The sequence below is a fragment of the Protopterus annectens genome, chromosome 16.part0, assembly GCF_019279795.1.
Source record: "Protopterus annectens isolate FY-2018-M chromosome 16.part0, PAN1.0, whole genome shotgun sequence".
NCBI lineage: Eukaryota > Metazoa > Chordata > Ceratodontiformes > Protopteridae > Protopterus > Protopterus annectens.
In genome coordinates this window covers 260,779,839-260,801,955 of record NC_056750.1, presented here as the reverse complement: position 1 = coordinate 260,801,955, position 22,117 = coordinate 260,779,839, and the positions used below count along the sequence as shown (strand labels likewise).

General features: G+C 43.8%; 1 protein-coding gene across 5 annotated transcripts in view; it reads left to right on the top strand.

Annotated features, from left to right (window-relative positions):
- Nucleotides 1-22,117, top strand: part of LOC122791042 (myomegalin-like) — a 3,200,315-nt gene that overhangs the window by 1,423,499 nt on the left and 1,754,699 nt on the right. For all 5 annotated transcript variants that reach the window (XM_044058817.1, XM_044058818.1, XM_044058820.1 and 2 more), the window contains exon 24: nucleotides 5,807-5,919. In XM_044058817.1, coding sequence (XP_043914752.1) covers nucleotides 5,807-5,919 — 113 coding nt within the window. The remainder of the gene's footprint in view (nucleotides 1-5,806; nucleotides 5,920-22,117) is intronic.

The following is a 22,117-nucleotide window of genomic DNA, read 5'->3' as shown; positions in this document are numbered from 1 at the left end:
TCTTAGGGACCATGGCCTCCACCATAATGCTAGTCCCTCTTGCCAGACTACATATGCAAATTCTTCAATGGCTTACATATGCAAATTCTTCAATGGCTTCTATCGTCCCAGTGGTCCTTTCAACAACTGCCTCTATCCCACCACATAATTTTATCAGAGTCTTGCAAAAAGGACCTCTGTTGGTGGATCTAGCCCGACCAACTAACAACAGGCACTTCATTCCTTCCTCGCCAACCCGTTGCTGCTGTGACCACAGATGCCTCACAGATAGGGTGGGGGCGGGCATTATCTAAACAGGACTGTCCAAGGCACATTGTAAGGTCACGAGGCTCACCCTGCATATCGATGTCCTAGAGATGAGGGCGGTGCTTCTAGCGTTGCAAGCACTTCACAACCTTCTTCCTCTTGGGACGATAGCAATCCAATCGGACAGTATGTCTGTGGTATGGTATCTGGATAAGCAAGGTGGAACCAGATCTTACCCCCTTTGTTGGGAGGCGATTCGTGTTTGGAAGTGTGCAATATCTTCCCAGCGCTTTCTAGTAGCAAGGCACATCCCAGGGGCAACCAACGTGATAGCCGACAAACTCAGCTGGGCAATCTTGATGCCTCACGAGTGGTCTCTGAAGCAGGAAATAGCGGAACAGATGTTCCGCAAATGGGGACGGCCTTGCTGTGATCCTTTTGCCAGTCTGATCAACTCCAAATGCAGCAGCTACTTTTCCCTTATCCCCCCCCCCCCCCGGGGGGGAGTCACCGAGAGACGCACTTGTTTACGATTGGTCTCTGGGTCTCCTTTATGCTCCTCCCCTTTCCTCTCATATCCAAGGTGATTCGGAAAGCAAAACTGTTGGGAAACAAATTGATCCTCATCACTTCATACTGGCCTCGTCAGATTTGGATCCCCTTTCTCAGGCCTCATCTACTAGACGATTCGTGGACTCTGCGCCCAGTGCCAGATATCTTGACATACATGTCAGGCTCTCTTCAACCCAGCCTCCACACCCTCAACTTGACAGCGTGGCTGCCCCAATTCCATCCTTAGTCAGGCTTCATGATTTTTCACCTGCTGTGACCCACATTCTCATATCTTCACATAAACCCTCCACTAGAAAGTTGTACACTAGCAAATGGAGAAGGTTTTCTGTCTGGGCTGAAGAAGGGAATGTTGACCCGTACATCGCATCCATTCCAATGGTTTTAGAATTTTTGTCTGAACTTTTCCACCAGGGATCTGCTGCTGCCACAATTAGGGTCCATTTGGCAGCGATGTCTAATTTTCTTTTGGGTCAACATGAGTCTAACCTGATGTCACACAGATTGTGTAAAACTTTCCTTAAAGGTGCTACTTTGCTGAGACCTCCTTTTCAGGAACTGGTAGCTTCCTGGGATCTAAACTTCATCATGTCCAAAGTAACTTCTCCACCCTTTGAACCTGCTCATTTGTGCCCACTGAAGTTTGTTCTGTAGTCCTCTCTCGCCTTCATTCTTACACTTGGGTTCGGAGACGAACCTTGGCTCCGACTTGGGAATTCTCTAGCTCAAAGTCTTTTGGTTGGCTCGTGGCAAGGAGATATCCCATCATGCGCCACTGACATCCCCCAGATCTTGTTTGCCACTTGTTGAGCTCAGATGTGCTTCTTCTTGGCTGTGGCTAAGTGAAATATTTTTCAGCTTGTTCAATTTATTACTTCAAAAAGAGTTGTGTTCAACTTACTTAGTGATCGTTTATAGTCTAGTGTCTGTTTAAGACATTGTGTGGCATTGTTTACTCTGTTTTTTGCTGTTTTTGATTGGCTGTTCTACCATAGGCTAGTTGTTGTGTATCCCTGCATCGCTGCTAGTCTTTCTTGCTATTTGGGGTTTGCCTAATTGTTGTTTCCCTTTCTAAGCTTATTTTCACCAAGGGCTAGGCCCGTTTAAGTTAGAGGACCTAGTCCTCTTCTGTTGCTTGTGTTCTTCCAGGACTAGACCTGTTTACGTTAGAGGACCTAGTCCTCTGTCTGTTACCTGTTTTCTTCTCCTAGGGCTAGGCCTGTTTAAGTTAGAGGACCTAGGCTTCTGTCTGACTTGGTTTCCTCAGGGCTAACCGTTTAATTTAGAGGTAGTCCCTGTTTTTCTCTTTCTGTTTTCTGGCATTGGTGTTTGTGATTTGTTTCAGATATGTCTAAAGACACAAAGGACCACAAGCCTTCTGGCTTTAAAAAGTGAACTAAGTGCACCCAAAAAATGTCCCTGACAGATGGGCATACTATTTGTGTATACTGCTTGGGTGCTATTCACCTTCAAGAGTCTTGCTCCTTTTGCCATGCTTTTAGTCCTCGAGTCTTTCAAGAGAGAAAAAACAAACTAATTTTGAAAGGCCTTTTAAAGCATTTTTTTCGAGGATGAGTTGGCTTCTTCTTCCTCCTCTAGTTCTAAGTCACCATCTTCCAAAAAAGACAAAGTTAAAACTACAAAAAGGCGGTCTCCCACTCGCTCGGTGTCGTCGGAGCCACCAGACAAAATTGCCAAATTGACTACTTCCTCTTCAGCTCCACTGGTTTCGGTGCCGACAGAGGTTATTGATGTGGAACAATCCGTTTCGGTTCCAGGAGTTTTGGAGCTGATAACTGTGTCTCGGAGCCAGTCAGCTAAAGTTCGTCCAGTCTCTCTGACACTCAGATCACCTATTTTTCAGCTGTCTAGGTCCCCCACTTTATCCTCCAGGTACTCAAGGAGCCTTTCTGATGAGGACGTTGAGAGAGTGGTGTGCAGACTCCTTAAGACATGCTCTCTGGTCGGCCCCGAGGGGGACGCTTGGACCCGAACTACTTCGGTTCCGAGCTTACCTCTTGGTGCTTCGGCTCGGGTGAGTTTGGACCCCACATCTGCCTAGGATCCTATCTCCTCTGCACCGAGGACTGCCTCTGCACCTTGGGAGCAGGGGGCGTCCTCAAAGCTGGGAGGGTCAGCCTTCGAGGTGATGTGTTCTGTCCAAGTCTTCAGTTCCAATTAGGGGCACTGACACTCTTCCCCTAAAGCGCCAACCTCAGTCTCAGCACCTTCTCTCATCCAACACAGCAGAGACTCACAGCCTCAGGAACCCTCCACGAGTGGTCCCCAGTCTTCCGAGGTCTCCCCAGAATATTCTTCTGAGGAGCCTCCTCGGAAGAAAACTTGTAAGAGGAAGACTGTTGACTCCCCCGCTGAGTCCATTACATCAGACACTGACCTTGAGGAGTCAGAAGGGTTCCCCCAAGTCGTCCTCTGATGACATCTCCTTCGCAGATATCATTGAGATCCTGAAACAGAGAGGCGGCTGGCCCACCACCTCCCCTTCTGATGAGGAGTCTGTGTACCTGAAGGCTTTTGGGTCTCAACTTTCTACCTCTTGGGTGTCTCCACCTTTCGACGAGCTCCTGGATCTAGTGAGTCGGAAGGTGTGGGAATCTCCTGATATTTTTGAACCAGTTCCTAGAAGACATAATAAATTATTGTCAGCACCTCAGGACAAAGTTTTTCTTACTAAAGGTGTGCCAGTAGATGCCATGGTGGTGGCAGCAGCCACCAAAAAGGAACTTGCTGAAACTTCCTCCACTGTCTATCCACCGAACAAGGAGTCTCGGATGATGGATTGGTACTGGAAGCGTATCTTTTCTTCAGTGGCTTTTACACTCGGATCGCTGAACTACCTGTCTCATTTAACTAGTCTCCAGAGAGGTCTCCTGAAAGAGCTGGAAGATGCTCTTCAAGGTAACGTTTCTGAAGTGGTATCTGATAAGTTTAACGCACAGATGTCTACCTTAAATTCTATTGTCAACTCCTCCATGTGGCTGATATCTTATGCAGCAGATGGAGTGAGTAGGGCAGCGGGTTCAGGATTTTCTCTTAGAAGACACTTCTGAATGTGCTTGTGTAACTTTGCAGAGGCGTTTAAGTCTACATTTACCAACACCCCCTTTGATGGATCCTTGTTGTTTGGACTTAAGGTAAAGGACATGCTCACCAGGTGTGAACAGCAAGGGAAAACCCTGTCTGCCGTGGGAATCTGTTTTTCTGTTCCTTCTAGACCCTGTCCCAAAGGGCAGAGAGGCAGAAAGATGTGGTTCAAGACGTCTCAGAGGTTTTTCCAGGACGCACAGGGTGATTCCTTTTCCAGAGGCAGAGGAGGAGGAAATAATGGTAAATGCTGCCCTAGAGGCAGGGGAGGCCCGCAGAACCAGGGAGACCGTGATTCCTTTCGTGGTCATCCCTACCAGCGTTCCTGAAAGGAGGCCCGACCGCGCTACTCTGGAGTAACCCAGAAGCCTGGTGCGATATCACTCAAGGCAAGTGGGTATAAAGGATAATTACCAGAGGATACTGTATTCCCTTCTCTTTCCCCCCTCCTCAGATCAGAATAATCCCGGATGTTCCACCCAATCACAGGGGTTCAGCAACTCTAGAAATTCAAAAGTTGCTCGAAAAGAGAGTCATCCAACCCGTCCCTGCAGACCAAGTAGGATTAGTGACTTACTCCAGATTCTTATTGGTGCCAGAACGAACGGGGGACTTGAGACCCATCTTGGATTTCAGCAAGTTGAACCAATCTGTAGAGAAGTCCAAGTTCCGAATGGTCACGTTACAGTCAATACTCCCATTGTTAGGGAAAGACGTTTGGAAGTGCTCCATAGATTTCCAAGATGTGTACTACCACATCAAAATGGACAGAGCATCGAGGAGCCACTTAAGCTTCCAGCTGGGGACCAGTCATTACTAGTTTCTCACCCTGCACTTTGGTCTTACATCAGCCCCCAGGGTGTTCACCAAATGCATGGCAGTGGTAACTGCTCACTTGAGACATGTTGAATTCCAAATGTTTCTATACCTGGACGACTGGTTCCTGACTGCCACCACCAGGCATCTATTATTACAGGACAGGGACGCCACCATTATGACTTGCTTGGTGTAGAGCCTCCTTTGGTTCCACAGTACTCAAGAGTATTTTTCCATGAGCCACCCAAGAATAAGTCCCATATGTAAGAATGAAGGCGAGATAAGACTACAAAAGATAAAGAAGTTATGTACTCACCATAATGTTCCATGTTTGTAGTCCATCTTCCCCTTCATTCTTATGAACCCACCCACCTACCTCCCCATCCTGGAAGGATCTGGAGACAGGATAAATTTTCCATAATAAGGTGGAGACCTTTCATTATTGTTCTTTCTGGATAGCTTAGTTCTGTCTTTCTATAATTTAGCAGCAAGCAAGATCTGGGGATTGTACTGGTGCACTATGGGATACCTACCTAGCCACGAGCCAACTAGAAGACTTTGAGCTTTGTAATAGCCCGAGTCGGAGCCAAGGATCGTCTCTGAACCCATATGCAAGAATGAAGGGCGAGATGGATTACAAACATGGAACGTTATTGTGAGTACATAACTTTTTTTTTTCCATTCTGTATACCAGTTATGTAAGCTAATGCTGTGTCTTCATTCTTCAGGAAAATAGATGGGCATGTTTAGCCTGCAGTGAAGGAAATTTAGTAGAACTTTCTCTCTCTCTATGCAGAGTATTATCACTGTGATATCAGAGTGGGCATTCCTGTGTCTGCTGAGTATGTGATGCATTTCTGACCACTGGCTAAAATTACATGGGTATGGCATGGTTTTCACAAAAGGCCTAATATTATATTTAGGTATGGTTATGTTGATTTTTCTGCTGTATGTGATTAACATTTTGGTGATTAAAGATCCTGTTTAATATGAAATGACATGACATTTTGTCTGCATATGCTTGTACTGTTTGCATGTCTCTTTATTGTTGCAACTCAATGTTTTCTAGGTATCATCAATTTATGAGACATCTTTCTTAGAATGTGAAGATCTGAGGCGTGCACTTAAAGAAGAGTATAAATTCTTTGTAGAGCTCACAAAAAATATGCAGAACTCAGAAAGGTAAATGACTGTTTTATAACTCATGCTGTTTAATACAAGTGATTAACTTTCAGTTCTTTATTGTACCACTTTAAATGGTGCTAAATTGTGCTTGGTGATAGATCCCTATAATTGGAGATTTACAGGAGTAATGTACAAGCTGAACATGCCTTTCTCAATCTAAATAGAGTTCAGAAATGTTTTTGACATTTGTTAACTGGGTAAGCTGTAAGCCATTTTAGGAGCAATATCGATGTATTGTCTGATAAAGTGACTTGCTCAGTCACACATTGGGCAACTGGAGGTGGAATGTATCTAATAGCTATGTGGAAAAAAAAATAATCAACACCAGGATGACATGAGCACTAAAAGCTGTGGGCCACCTGACTGCACTTTCTGTGAATAATTGATGGGGTGCGACTTGTTTGACTGCCTGTATCTTAAAACAATGGTGAAATCTTCAGCAGGTGGTAACTGCAATATTGAAAAGTTGTGCGTAGGGCCATGTGCAATGACTGCCCTGCATTTTCTGTGGGTAAGACTACGTAAACTGAAAAGGAGGACTTCAGGTTATCTTTCTGACATCAGATGTAAATACCAGAGGAACTCCTTATCCAAACACTTATTAGAACACCCCAGACATTCTAGTTTTAACTGCATCATTCTGGACTGTGTGGAGATGGATGAGCTTGAAGGGGGGTGTCAGTGATATTTTTGAGAAAAAAGAATTATGCTGCCAGTTCAAATTAAATGCATTCAGAAAACCAGGACGTAACTGTTATTGCTCTGTTAAGCGTCTATTGAATTTATGTAAGCTGCCAAACAGTCTGTAAAGGTTTTTTTAGGAATTTTTTTGAGGAAATATTTTTATTACTAAAAATATACTAAATAAAACGGTGTACAATGTGTATAAATGTGTGTATATACATATATATATATATATATATATATATATATATATATATATATATATATATATATGTTTAGTTACTTTAACCTCAGTTCTGATTTGGTTAGATTTATTGCATCACACCAGAGATTTGAACAGTAAATTCAAAAAACACATTTTTTCATGCTGCTATTGCCATGTGGTATTGGTATAATTTCCCCATTTACCATACTGTGGTGGACGTTCATGCATACACCTGCAGATTTTACACATTACTAGTTACTTCATCTACTATTTTCTGTATTTTTATATGTTTTTTTCTACTAGTTTTCATTGTATAAACATGTTTTGGGGCCGTAAACATGAAAGCTGTTAAGACTTTTTTTTTTTTTTTTTTTTTTTGCAAAGCACTGACATTTTTTCTGAGCTGTTACTTAGATGTTCATCGTGTTTCACTGTTGCAATCATTACACTTGGGTTATCCTGCTGGCAGGGTACCCACAGTCGGCCTGAATTCCAAAGTCCTGGTCCAGCGTCGGTTGCTGTCGCCTCTTCCCTGATGTCAGTGTGCCAGGGGTATAAAAGATGCAGCTGACGCCATTTTCTCCAGTCTTTCTTGCCGCGCGGTGCCCGAAGCAAAAGCAGTTCGCAAGTGCTGATCGGCCGACTCCTGAGATTTTCAAAACCGAATTTCAGATCCGAAGTCTTCATTAAAGCTAAGTACCCCGTTGGGGAAACTTTTTTCCTACTCCAGACCGATGTCACAAAAAGTTTACAGTTGTATGTCTTGTGGGAAGCTTACTGTATTCCTTGCCTAGGCCCTGACCACGACGTTGCTAGCTGTCGGTTTTGTGCTAGATTTAACCAACGCACTATTAAGCGTTGGTATGATTTTGCCTTTCATTACTTTGGCCAAAGATTTAATTATATAATGCCTTTGGAACAGCCGACGACCAGAGTTTATAAAATGCACAAGGGAAAAGGACAGGCATCCGAGGTCCAAAACCAACGACGAGGCCTCTGCTAGGCCAGTCACCGGTTCTCAGTGAGGTGCTTTCGCAGCCCCTGACGCCCGCTACCTCAGAGCCACAGACTGCTTCCGACTTCCACGTGGAGCCGACTGGGCCTCTGGATACTCAAGGTATTGGACACTTGGAAACTATTCCCTCAGATGGGTCCGGAGCCGCTGAACAGGCACCGGCTTCTGAGGGTGTTTTAAGACCTACACAGATATATGTAAAGCCAACCTCAGCTTCAAAGGCAAAGACTAAAGCAGCTCTAAAGACAAAGAAACAAGTACAGCATTCTCCTGCACAGACTTCCATGCCTAAAAAAACAGATGCTTAAAATGGCCGAAGACCTAATTACTTTGATCAGGGGTTCCCATCCCCCTCCTGATAAAAGGCCTAGGCAAGAGACAGAATATGAATCTTCAGATCAGGTTTCCATTTCCTCTGACTCCTCTTCAGAGCAGGGATACTCCCTTCCTCCCTATGAGGATTCTGATGCTGAAGAGTCTATTCCTTCAGCCTCTCCTCCTGTGGATTATTCTTTTGGGGAAACCCTTCATACCATGAAGGAGCACTTTCACTGGGAGAGCCAAGATTACTCAGAATCTAAGAAAAGGCTCAGACTTTCTTTTACTATCTCAGCACACACCTCTTGCTATTCCACCTGTTCTAGACATAGATGATGTAGTTTCAGAGTCCTGCAACCGGTTAAGCCAGACAGATACTACAGTGTTCCAGATTCCCACAAATTTCTATATAAAAACCCTGCTGCTGACCCAGAAACTATATCTCAGGGTCCCAAAGGGGTCAAGGCTTCCACTGCAAAAAACCCTGTCCCCTCTGAAAGGGATTCTAGGGCACTGCACAGATGGGGGGAAAAAGTTTACACTTCTGCTACCTTGGCGGTAAGGGCTTTAAATTGTCAGTTTCATGTGCTTAAATATCAGAAATATTTAATGTCAGTGCTAAAACAGAAAATGTTGACAAATTCTGAATGTCCAGATAACAAGGAAATGCAGGATTTATTGCATGCAGCTGAACAAGTGGGAAAGCATACTTTGCAATGTGGTTTTGATTAACTGGAGGCCTCTTGCAAAGCCGCTGTTACGGGTACTGTCATTTGAAGGCATGCTTGGTTAAAGGAACAAAATCTGCCCGATCATGTTAAAGCAAAATTATTGGATGCTCCTTTACAGCATGATATTTTGTTTGGTGTTAAGGCAGAAGGTGTTGAAGAAAATGGAGGATAAAGCGAAATCTATGCAGACAGTTAAGGATTTCTTATAGGTACAACCACCCAGATTTAGCAGGAACTGGCCTTCAAAGAATTGGTCCTTTCCAGTGTCAGACAGGCCACAAAGAGGCAGATACAGACGCCCTAGAAGGCAGATCCCAGCCCCAAGGCTCATACGGGCCTAAACAATGGGGTGCTTCTGCCTCCAAAAGCGGAGAAGACAAATCACAGCCATATAGAAAACAGTCCCAATGACTTTCCTCTGCCAATACCAAGCACTTATCTTTTGGCAGCCCCCTTAGGGGGAAAACTAGCACTTTTTTCACAAAATTGGTATATAATCACTCAGGACAAATGGGTCTTGAATATAGTGTCCCAGGGCTACAGGTTCCACTTTCACACCCTGCCAGAGGCAAAAGGTATACCAGACCTACCAGAAAATCAATGGATAGAGGCACAAAAGCAAGTTACATCCCTCATGGACATGAGGGCCATTCAGCGAGTACCACAGCAAGAGCAGGGACAAGGATTTTACTCAAGACTATTCCTGGTACCCAGAAAGGACAAAGCCTGGAGACCAATACTGGACCTGTCTATTCTAAACACTTTTCTGGATGTTCCAAAATTCAAAATGTTGACTCTGCAGCAGCTTCTGCCCATGCTGGGCAAGAAGGCTTGGCTTGTAACTTTGGACCTAAAAGAGGCATACCTGCATGTCCCAATCAGACAATCTTGCAGGCGATACCTCAGATTCATAGCTGGCTCAATGCACTACCAATTCTCTGCACTGCCCTTTGGCTTATCTACTGCGCCCAGGGTCTTCACAAAGTGCCTGGCACCAGTAATTGCTTTCTGCAGACTAAGGGGAATTCAAATATACCCTTACTTGGACGATTGCCTTATTCAAGCAGAGAGCAAAGATGTTCTACTGAGGCATCTGGCGTTTGTAAAAAGATTACTAATTTGCCTAGGGTACACGGTAAACAAAAAGAAATCAAAACTAGTACCCTCTCAAGAGATAATATTCCTGGGTGCAAGCTTAAATACAGCTGCCCAGATGTCTTATCTCATGCCATACAAACAAAGGCAGCTGACTTCTTACTTCGAAGTGTTGACAACAAAGACCCACTTATCTGCAAGAAAAATTCTGCAGGCTTTGGGCTTCATGGCATCCTGCATTCTACTAATTCCATATGCAAGACTGCATATGAGGAAACTACAGTGGTATCTAAAAAGTGTTTGGACTCAACATTGCCACAGCCTGGAAACATTAATTACCCTCATTCCCTTCCTGCAACAGGAGTTTCAATGGTGGGCACAGGCCTGTCACCACAACAAGGGACATCCATTCACTCTACCCACGGCCAGGCAGACACTAACAACAGATGCATCAGATTATGCCTGGGGGGCCCACATGGCAGAAAAATGTATTCAGGGCGCATGGCCAGCAAGCCAAATGCATCTTCATATCAGTCAAAAAGAGATGCTAGCTGTTCAAAATGCCCTGACAGCCTTCAAGGATCTAATTCATCCAGGACAACTGCTGGTAAAGACGGACAATACTACAGTCATGTGGTACATAAACAAACAGGGAGGCACACATTCCTACCCCCTCTGCAGACAAGCCATGACTTTGTGGAACACAGCATTGATTTATCAAGTACACCTACAAGCACAATTCCTGCCAAGAAAGACAAATACTCTGGCAGACGAACTAAGCAGAAATCTCAAGGATCCTCACGAGTGGAAACTAGATCCACAAATCTTCAGCATGATAACTGGGAATGCCCAGACATAGATCTATTTGCCTCCCCCCGCAACTGCCAACTACAGAGATTCTGTACAAGGACTTATCACAAACAAGCATGGAAAGTGGATGCCCTATCATTCAGCTGGAAAACCCTTTCAGTATATGCCTTTCCTCCACTGCCTGTCCTCCCCAAGGTACTCCTAAAGGTCAGACAAGAGAAGCCAAACATGATACTGATTGCCCCAGACTGGCCACGCCAGTACTGGTACCCAATCCTAAAGAGCTTGTCTGAAGGCCCAGCCTGGACATTACCTCAAATTCCTCATTTGCTGACCCAACAAAACAATCGGATCCTGCACAGCCAACTCTGAACCCTAAATCTGGCTGCATGGCTGATAATGTAACCATTCAGAGCACACCTCTCTCTAAAGCAGTTATGGATGTTATTTTGGAGGCCAGGAGGCCCAGCACCAGAAAATCTTATACATAAAAATGGAAGCGATTATGTGCTTGGAACCAGGCACCAAGGAATGGACATGCTTGTACCAAATATTCCTCAGATTTTACAATACCTAACTGAGATGCTGGATAAAGGCCTATCCTTCTCATCAATTAAGATCCATGCCTCTGCCATTTCAGCTCATTACAATACGGATCCACCTATTTTTTTCACATCCACTGCTAAGGCAGTACCTCAGAGGGGCCAAAAACATAAGACCGCCAAGGAGAGCTCCAACACCTGCATGGGATCTCAATTTTGTCTTGGAAAAGCTCACACTACCTCCTTTTGAGCCAGCCAATACAGCTGAGATAAAATACTTATCATGGAAAACAGCTCTGCTCCTAACAATAACCTCAGCAAGAAGAGTCTCAGAGTTACAGGCAGTAATGGCTGTGGAACTTTTTATTATTTTCCATCCGGACAGGGTTTCTCTAAGGACAAACCTAACATTCATGTCTAAGGTAGTGTCCAGTGTGGCTCTTAACCAAATCATTCATTTGCCTACCTTTTATCCAAACCCACAGAATAAGGGGGAGAGACTTCTGCATTCTTTGGACATACACAGACAGCTACGCTTCTACTTGGACAAAGCCAAAGCTTTCAGAAAGACTGAGTAACTCTTAGTTGAATATGCTGCAGGATCGCAAGGAAAAGCTGTTTCAAAGCAGACTATTTCAAAATGGATAGGCCACTGCATTCGTTTCTGCTTTTCACAGCATGGCAAATCAGTGCCTAAGGGCATTAGGTCACATTCAAACAGAGCAGCAGCCACTTCAGCAGCCCTCCTCAGAGGAGTACCAACCAAGGACTTTTTGGAGGCTGCAACTTGGACTTCAGTGCACACTTTTATAAAGCACTACCACTTACCTCTTTACTCTAAATACAGTGCAGCCTTCGACACTGCAGTTCTGCAGGGGCCTCATAGCCACTCCTAATTCTATCTAGGCCCAGCCACCCAACCTCAGCTTTGGGATTCTACCCAAGTGTAATGACTGCAACAGTGAAACACGATGAACATAGTACAGATGTTCATCATGCATACAGCTGCAGTCATAACAGATGGGTTATCCTGCCGTCAGGCAGGTCCTCGGTCGGCCGAATTCCAAAGTCTAGGTCCGGCGTCGGTTGTCGTCGCTTCTTCCCTGACGTCAGTGCGTCAGGGGTATAAAGGAGGCAGCCGACGCGATTTTCTCCAGTCTTTCTTGCCGCGCGGTGCCCGAAGCAGAAGCAGTTCGCAAGTGCCGGTCGGCCAGCTCCTGAGATTTACGAAAGTATTTCAGCCGAAGTCTTCTTGAAAGCTAAGTACCCCGTTGGGGAAACTTTTCTTGCCTCAGACCGATGTCAGACAAAGTTAATAATTGCATTTCATGTGTGAAGCAAATACCGCAAAAGGATTTCCACTCTTTCTGTATACCTTGCTTAGGCCCAGACCACGACGTCTCGGCCTGCCGTTTTTGTGCTAGATTCAATAAACGCACTATTAAGCGTCGGGCGGAGTTCGCCCTTCACTTTTTTGACAAAAAATTTAGTTATATTATGTCGTCGGATACTCCAACTCCAGTTTTGAGCAAAAAACGCAAAGATAAGGACCAACACATGAGGTCCGCACCACCTACTGAAACCACGCTAAGGCCGTCTGCCGGTTCTCCGGTACTCAGCGAGGCGCCTACGCAGCCTCTGAGTACATATGACAAAGCATTACCGGTGTCTTCAGTACCCGAGGTCACAGGCTCCTCGGCACCCATTCCTACTACAGATCCCGATGCCACTCCTGGCGGGGATACTCAAAATTTAGACAGGCCTGCCATTTCTCAAGGGGTCTTCAGGCCTTCCTCCTTCTCTATGAAAGCCTTCACTAAATCTAAAGCAGCCATGAAATCCAAAAAACAGGTTCCTCAGACCCCCTCTCAAGGCACCATGCCTAAAAAACAGATGCTTAAAATGGCTGAGGATTTGATTACTCTTATCAGGGGTTCTCATCCCCCCTCTGACAAAAGGCACAGATTAGAGGAAGACTACCCTTCCTCCGATCAAGCTTCTGTTACCTCAGAACTATCTGAGGACCAGGATTATGCCTATTCTCCATTCGAAGACTCTGATGCTGAGGAGTCTATTCCCTCGGTCTCCCCCCCCCTGAGGACTTCTCTTCCCCCCCCCCCCTGAGGACTTCTCTTTTGGGGAAACCCTGCATACATTGAGGGAACACTTTCACTGGGAAGGCCAAGGTTATTCAGATTACAAGAAAAGGCTCAGGGAATTTCTTCTGCTCCCCCAGCATAGGCCTCTGGCTATCCCTCCTGTTTTAGATATATTGGATGATGTGTACACAGAAGCCAGCCTTAATCCTGATTCTTTGCCTCCAGCTCCTGTTAAACCAGACAGGTATTACCGGGTTCCTGATTCTCACCAGTTCCTATATAAAAGCCATACTGCTGACCCAGAAACAATTTCACACAGTCCCAAGGGAATTAAGGCCTCTACTGCTAAAAATCCATTACCTTCAGAGAGAGATTCCAGAGCTTTAGAAAGGTGGGGGGGGGGGGGGAAGGTGTACACCTCGGCCACTTTAACCATGAGGGCATTAAACTGTCAGTTCCATATGTTAAAGTATCAACAGTTTTTGATATCTCAGCTGAAAAGCAAGATGACACAACCAGAACGACCAGATTTAAAAGAGTTGCAGGATTTGTTGCATGGTGCAGAGCAAGTGGGAAAACATACCTTGCAGTGTGGTTTTGATGCTTTAGAGGCCTCATGTAGAGCTGCTGTTACGGGGTCTGTAGGCATGCTTGGCTCAAGGAGCAAACCTTACCAGATCATGTCAAAGCTAAATTATTAGATGCGCCTCTTCAAAAAGATGTATTGTTTGGTGTTAAAGCTGAGGAGGTGCTAAAGAAAATGGAGGAAAAAGCGAAATCAATGCAAACAGTGAAAGATTTCCTGCAGGTACAGCCTCCACGTTTCAGCAGAAACTTGCCTTCAAAAAATTGGTCCTTTCCAGCCACAGACAGACCTCAAAGGGGCAGATACAGGCGCCCAAGGGGCAGAGGGCAACCTCAAGGATCCTTCAGAGCCAGACAGTGGCAAGCACCAACCCCAAGAGGTGGAGAAGATATATCACAGTCTTTTAGAAAACAGATACAATGACTTCCCCCTACACCTGCCAAGCAAAGCTTTAATGGCAGCACCTTTGGGTGGAAAATTGACATTATTCTCAAAAAATTGGCATATTGTTACAAAAGACAAATGGATTCTGGACATTATAGACAGAGGCTACAGGTTCCACTTTCACACCCTTCCAAAAATGAGAGGCATGCCAAACCTGCCACAAAATCAAAGGGCAGAGGCACAAAAACAAGTTTCAGCTCTCATAGACATGAAAGCAATTCAAGAGGTACCTGCAAAACAACAAGGTCAAGGGTTTTATTCCAGACTATTCCTAGTACCAAGGAAAGATAAAGATTGGAGACCTATCCATCCTAAACACATATCTACAGGTGCCAAAATTCAAGAGGCTCACATTACAGCAGCTTCTTCCCATGCTGGGCAAGGAGTCTTGGCTGGTAACATTGGACCTCAAGGAGGCATACCTGCATGTCCCTATCAGACAAGATTGCAGAAGATACCTCAGATTTCTTGCAGGTTCAACCCTTTACCAATTCTCTGCATTGCTCTTTGGCTTATCTACTGCGTCCAGAGTGTTTACGAAATGCCTGGCATCAGTAATCACCTTCTGCAGACTACAAGGGATACAAATCTACCCATATCTGGACGACTGCCTGATCCAAGCGGACAGCAAGGACATACTACTGCAGCACCTGGCGTTTGTAATAAAACTGTTGAACTTCCTGGGATACACAGTCAACAAAAAGAAATCAAAACTAATACCCTCTCAACAAATAATTTTCCTGGGTGCCAGCTTGGATACAACCACCCAGATGGCCTACCTCACGCCAGACAAGCAAGGGCAACTGTCTCAATACTTCAAAAAAATGGCAACTTACACCAGGCTAACTGCAAGGAAAATCCTGCAGGCTCTGGGATTCATGGCATCTTGCATCCTACTAATTCCATGTGCAAAGCTGCATATGACGAAACTTCAATGGTACCTGAAAAACTTATGGTCTCAACACAGCCACAGGTTGGAAACAATTATCCCACTCATTCCATGCCTTCAAAAGGAATTTTTGTGGTGGACTCAAGCTTGCCAAAGAAACACAGGTCTTCCTTTCTGTGTACCTCCAGCAACTCAAATCATCACAACAGACTCCTCAGACTACGCCTGGGGAGCACACATGACAGATCAGTGCATTCAGGGAAAATGGACCCGAAAAGAGAAGCACCTCCACATCAACCAAAAGGAAATGCTAGCCATGCAAAAGGCTATTATGACCTTCAAAGACCTACTGCATCCAGGCCAGCTATTGATAAGGACAGACAACACCACAGTGATGTGATACATAAACAAACAGGGGGGAACTCATTCATACCCCCTGTGCAGGCAAGCCATGACCCTATGGAACACAGCAGTGGAATTGCAAATTCAAGTGCAGACACAATTCCTGCCAGGGAAGAAAAACACACTGGCAGACAACCTAAGCAGAAATATGACAGATCCACACGAATGGAAGTTGCATCCTCAACTTTTCACAAAGATAACTCAGGCATGGGGACAGCCAGACATAGATCTCTTTGCTACCCACAGAAATTGCCAGTTGAAAACATTTGTTCAAGGACCTATCATCCACAGGCCTGGAAAGTGGACACACTTTCCTTCAGTTGGGCAACACTGACAGTCTATGCCTTCCCGCCTCTTCCTCTGCTGCCCAAAGTACTATTAAAAGCCAGAGCAGAGAGGCCGAAAATGATTCTCATCGCTCCAGACTGGCCAAAACAACACTGGTATCCGCTCCTGAGGAGCCTGACACACTCCCCACCATGGATCCTACCTCTAGTCCCTCTTCTGTTGTCCCAGCACAACTACAAAACCCTTCACAGCCATCTCAAAACTCTAAATCTAGCTGCATGGAGAATTCCTTGATTTCCCAACAGTTTCTCCTCTCCAAGGAGGTGCAGGACGTCATCTTGGAGGCCAGGAGACCTTTGACTAGAAAGACTTACTCCGCCAAATGGAAACGATTTTATGCCTGGAATCTCGAAAAGGGACAGAATCCTTGGGTAATAAATATACCTCAGATTTTACAGTACCTAGCTGAGATGTTAAATAATGGACTTTCCTTCTCCTCCATCAAGATCCACGCTTCAGCCATTTCTGCACAATGCAACACAGATCCTCCATTATTCTCTCACCCTCTCTTAAGGCAGTTCCTCAGAGGGGCAAAGAATATAAAACCCCCAAGGAAACAACCAGTCCCTGCTTGGGACCTCAACTACGTACTGGAAAAGCTGACCCTTCCTCCCTTCGAGCCAGCTTCTTCAACAGAGTTACAGTACTTGTCATGTAAAACAGCCTTTCTTCTGGCTATCACCTCAGCACGCAGGGTTTCGGAGCTTCAGGCCCTCATGGCTGTGCAACCATTCATCATTTTCCATCAGGACAGAGTTTCCTTACGAACCAATCCTACCTTTATGCCAAAGGTAGTATCCAGTGTAGCTTTGAATCAGACTATCCACTTACCTACCTTTTATCCTAATCCACAAATTAAAGGGGAAAGACTACTACATTCCTTGGACATTCACAGACAACTGCGTTACTACTTGGACAGAACAAAACCATTCAGGAAATCTGAGCAACTCTTTGTGTCCTATGCTGTAGGTGCTCAGGGAAAGGCTATTTCCAAACAGACAATTTCAAAATGTATAGCCCACTGCATACGCCTTTGTTACTCATTTCATGGAAAAACTGTGCCTGCATGCATCAGATCCCACTCCACCAGAGCCACAGCTACCTCTGCAGCCTTCCTCAGGGGGGTCCCTTACAAAGGACATTTTGGAAGCAGCCACGTGGAGTTCAGTGCACACTTTCTCCAAGCACCATCACCTCCCACTATACTCAAAATCTAGAGCGGGCTTTGCCACAGCAGTCCTGCAGGGCATTCTAGCCCCTCCTATTCCACTTAGTGCCTACCACCCTTACTTAGCTTTGGGATTCTACCCATCTGTTATGACTGCAGCTGTATGCACGATGAACATAGTACAGTTTTGTACCTACCATAAATGTAGATGTTAGAGTGCTCATACAGCTGCAGTCCAGGTTTCCCTCCCTCCAACCCCTCTTAGGACAGGCCTTATGACAAACACTTTTCATATAACCTTTTTGGGGTATTCTTTTATGGTGTATTTGCTTGCAACTACTGTATTTGATTTATCAACATTGCATCTTTGCATAACATTATGTTTGCCTTCCTTCTGGGGGCACCTGACATCTGGGACAAGAAAAACTGAAGAAAATGGCGTCGGCTGCCTCTTTTATACCCCTGACGCACTGACGTCAGGGAAGAAGCGACGACAACCGACGCCGGACCTAGACTTTGGAATTCGGCCGACCGAGGACCCGCCTGACGGCAGGATAACCCATCTGTTATGACTGCAGCTGTATTGGCACTCGAACATCTACATTTATGGTAGGTACAAAACTGTACTTTGTGTACCTACCATAAATGTAGATGTTCGAGTGTATTCACTGTTGCAGTCCAGGTTACCCTTCCTCCATCCCCCTTTCATTGCTGGGACTTATCTGTACTTCTCTATTCTATACAACCTATGTGGTGTATTTGCTTGTAGATGAAAGTAATGTTTATGTTAGTGCATGCTTTTTTATAAGCAGAATTTTAAGCCTACCCTTTTGGGGGCACCTGACATCTGTGGCAAGAAAAACTGAAGAAAATGGTGTTGGCTGCATCCTTTATACCCCTGGTGCACTGACGTCAGGGAAGAGGTGACAGCAACTGATGCCAGACCAGGACTTTGGAATTCAGGCCGACTGCGGGTAGCCTGCCAGCAGGATAACCCAAGTGTAATGACTGCAACAGTGAATACACTCAAACATCTACATTTATGGTAGGTACACAACTGTACTTTTTGTATATACATTAATGCACGTGGATGGATATATATGAGATTATATTGTTAGACAGATGTATTTTTTTTACTTCGTATTTTAGTTAGCTATCTAACCGTAAACATAATCTGTATTTTTTCTTGATTTTAGTTCTTGTCACAGACCTGATGGAGGCTTTATTGCATTAGGTCAGTGGTTCCAAAACTTTTTCGATTCTTGGCTCCCTTGCTGAATCTAAGTTTTCACACTGTTCGAGCTTTTGCGGTTTATTTTGCAGCTAAGCTTATTAATTTGCGGCACCCCTGTGAGGAAGCCACAGCTCACACTTTGGGAGCCCGTGCATTATGAAGCTGAAAGTGATTTTAGTTAAAAGTATTTTTGTGTATTTTGTTTTCTTTTTTTAATGCCTGACTTTGGAATGTGGGTTGCAGATAGGTAGTGTTTTCCTTAACTAGGATTTAGTTTGATCTAATCAGTACTAGTGTGGGGTGGGTACTTGTTCTAAAATTCACTTTTACAGCCATCTTTGTACCGTTTTCCTTGAATAAGCTGATTTAAACTTAAACAATACTGACATTCTTCCCACCTACTTTTAAGTATATAAAAGCTGATATATTTAACATTGTTAAAATATTTCCGATTTTTGTTACTGAGGATCGCATCTGTGACGAATAAAGGCTTGTTGCTTCGGAACACTACCTGGGTTTCATGATTTTTTGAAATTATTGTGACTGAGCTCATCAATGAAGTTTTAAGACCACTATTTTTTTTTTTTCCTCAACACTCGTGGTGAGGTTGAAACTAGACAAGATTCCTGTGCTTGTTCATTTTAATCCTTTATCTTGGGTACGGCAAGGAAATCATTAACATTTCAATGCTTAATTCTCTGAACTAATTGCCAGATTTATTTTTTTTCTTTTTTATAATATACAAGTAATTGTTAAATGTTCAAAAAATATTGGTGTGAATTCTGTTGTAGCTGTGAGCTGAACTTACCCACAGGAGGGTAGTCTTCATAACTGGATCAATTTCCTGTGTCACCTTGCCCTTCACATATATTTTCATAAGTTTGGTTGATGTGAGAAAGCAAATGTTTTTCTCTTTAGTTTAGGGATTCTTTTTTTGACGGGCGATTCTTGTAAAAATAATTGCAGCAAGTAAACTTCTTCCCGCTTAAAGGCGATTGCCACTAAATCACATAGGTGATAGTTATGATAGCCTTTTGTTCTGCTGCAATTTGTGGCAGCTGTTTTAATTTTGCTTAAGCCTCATGTAAAAGCAGTATTACCCCATGTCATCTTTAATTTTACTTTTTTTTTTTTTTTCTGGGAAGAAAAACCTTCCATACCCCAGTGCTGGAGCTTGTAGTCCTACATAATTATAACTGTCTGAGGGGGATAATGCATCTCAGAGGATATGAAGAATCCATGGTCAAGTTTCCTATTGTCCCTCTTATTTTGTCTTTTACTGTTTTGACATACTGCTTTTTTGTCTAAATTTTCTCCTTACCATTCTGACTTAAAGTTCTGTACATTGCTCAAAATTATCATAAATGATTTATTAACAAAGCCTTTAAGGAGACAGAAACCCAGAAGCTAGTTTCTAGAAAAAAATATTGCATAGACTTGGAAGGGAAGAACTAGCTAGGACTTGGGGAGAGAGCTTGTCTGGTGATGGATCTTTAAAAAAAAAATAGGTCAGAGCTAGTTGCATCAAAAAATGGGAGCTAAGCTTAAGGGCATTATAGCGATGCGAATGAGAGGGAAAAAAAGGTTTAAAGTTTTTTCCACCTCTGATTCAAATAGGAGTATTTCTTATAAGACTCCCCACCACATGAGGAGTGCAGCCTTTCAAAAAATGTTTAAAATCATTGTCTGTGTCTAACTTGACAGAAAAACTTCCTTTACCAATAAAAATCCTAAAGGAAAGTGTGACTGTAAGGAAAACCATCACTTAATAGGTTTCTCCAGTAGAGCAATATAAAATCTCCCTGGAAATGAGAAATCCCAAGAAAAGTTTTTTTCTAGTAACTCATAATGACTATGTAAAACGTTTACATAGCACTCCATGTAGCCTTTTCCTGTTATATTTTTGCCAAAAAATTAAACATTACATGTACAGGCACCAGCGTTGCAAATTATATCATATTATTTGTATCAAATACATAATGTTTAAGGTAACATAAAATATTTATTGTAATGCATTAATGTATTATTTTAATACACTAATGTATTTGTTTTTGTTTCAGATGAGATTACATTTTTGTGTGCTGTCCTGACAATAGCGGTTTATTCAGTGTTCTTGGTAACGCTAAGTTTTCTTATTTTCAACTTTAGTTTGCCTTGTCTGATTACTAGCAATCAAATATAAACCAGGAAAAGAAAATCAAAGTCCCTTTTAAGTTTTAAATGTGCATTTTCTTTGGTCAGAAACTGCTGCATTCCCATATATACACATAGCTGCCCATCCCCCCTTCCCAGTTCACTACTGTATTCATGCCAGTTTTTTTTTTTTTTTTTTCCTGGCGGTTAATCCAGAGGATTAAGGCTATGTGCTGTTAACAAGCTACTTCCTGTAGTCCAGGGTTTGATTCCTTCAGATTTCATTTGCAATTTAAGCTTGTCAGTTAACCAGGCAATGTTCCAGGGCATTTGGGAAATCAAGCTAGGCTTCAGTGGTCTCCTTTACTGTATGCCTAGTAACTATCTGTGAATATATACTACCAGAAAAAGGCTACAAGCCTGCAGACCCTTGCATCATCTGGGACAAGACTGTGGATCACCAAACAGGCAGTGGCCTGCTTCTCTTCTTAGGATTGGTGATAAAACTAGCCAGTTTTTTAGTTTCAGCACGCAAAACTGTTTGCTTGTGCTCAACACTTGCTCAGAACTCATTGTAAGAGCTAAATAAACTGCAAATTACTACAGCACTCTACTTTCCTCACTTGTCAAGAGGAAAACAGTTTAGTACTTAAATTAATAAGCACCTATCCAGCCATGTCCATGGGTCAGCTTCCGGTGTTTTCTACTGTCCACCTGATGAATCTGGACATCTTGGGGCAATGTAGCAATTGCCTCATGTACACTGACAACCCTCTCCTCCTACCACCCAACACTACAACTTGTGAGAGATGCACTTGTATAGCCAAACTGGAAGCCAAGCACTCTCCGGCCAAGACTGGACTAGACAGTCAAGAGGAGAAGGTTAACACCTGCACACAGGGCCGGTGTTAGCATTTTGGGGGCCCCCAGCAAATGTCAAGTTGAGGGCCCCCTAGGCACTTCCAGTATAAGTATCATCCTAACAATGCCATCCATCCTAAGCAACCTTTTATTTCATGCTGCAAACTTTTAGGAGTAGTATCCACAGACAGACCTGCAGCTACAAGCTTTTACATTACAACAGGCCTATGTATCACACTATCACTATGTTGAGCTGTCTAACAAAGGGGCAGTTAGAGTTACTGGCACTTAGTTGCAACAGTGATACATTGCAACAAGTCTATGTACAGGTCTGGACTTAAAGTGAAATGATGACTGGACCTACATTTCAACCCCCCCCCCACACACACACACACACCCTCCAGTCCTCTCCTCTGATTCTTTCTCTTTTTGGGCTCCCCATACCATCCACGTTACCTTTATCTTCCTTCTCTCACATTTTGCCTTACTCTAAGCTTTTTCAAGAAGCCATAACTTTCTATATGCTCTGAAGTGCATTTTACACAACCTTTTCATCCAATAATAGCTTGAACAGAAATTATGATTAAGGGAAGAAATTTACTGCTGTGGTTCAGCTTTAGTTTTCCTTGCA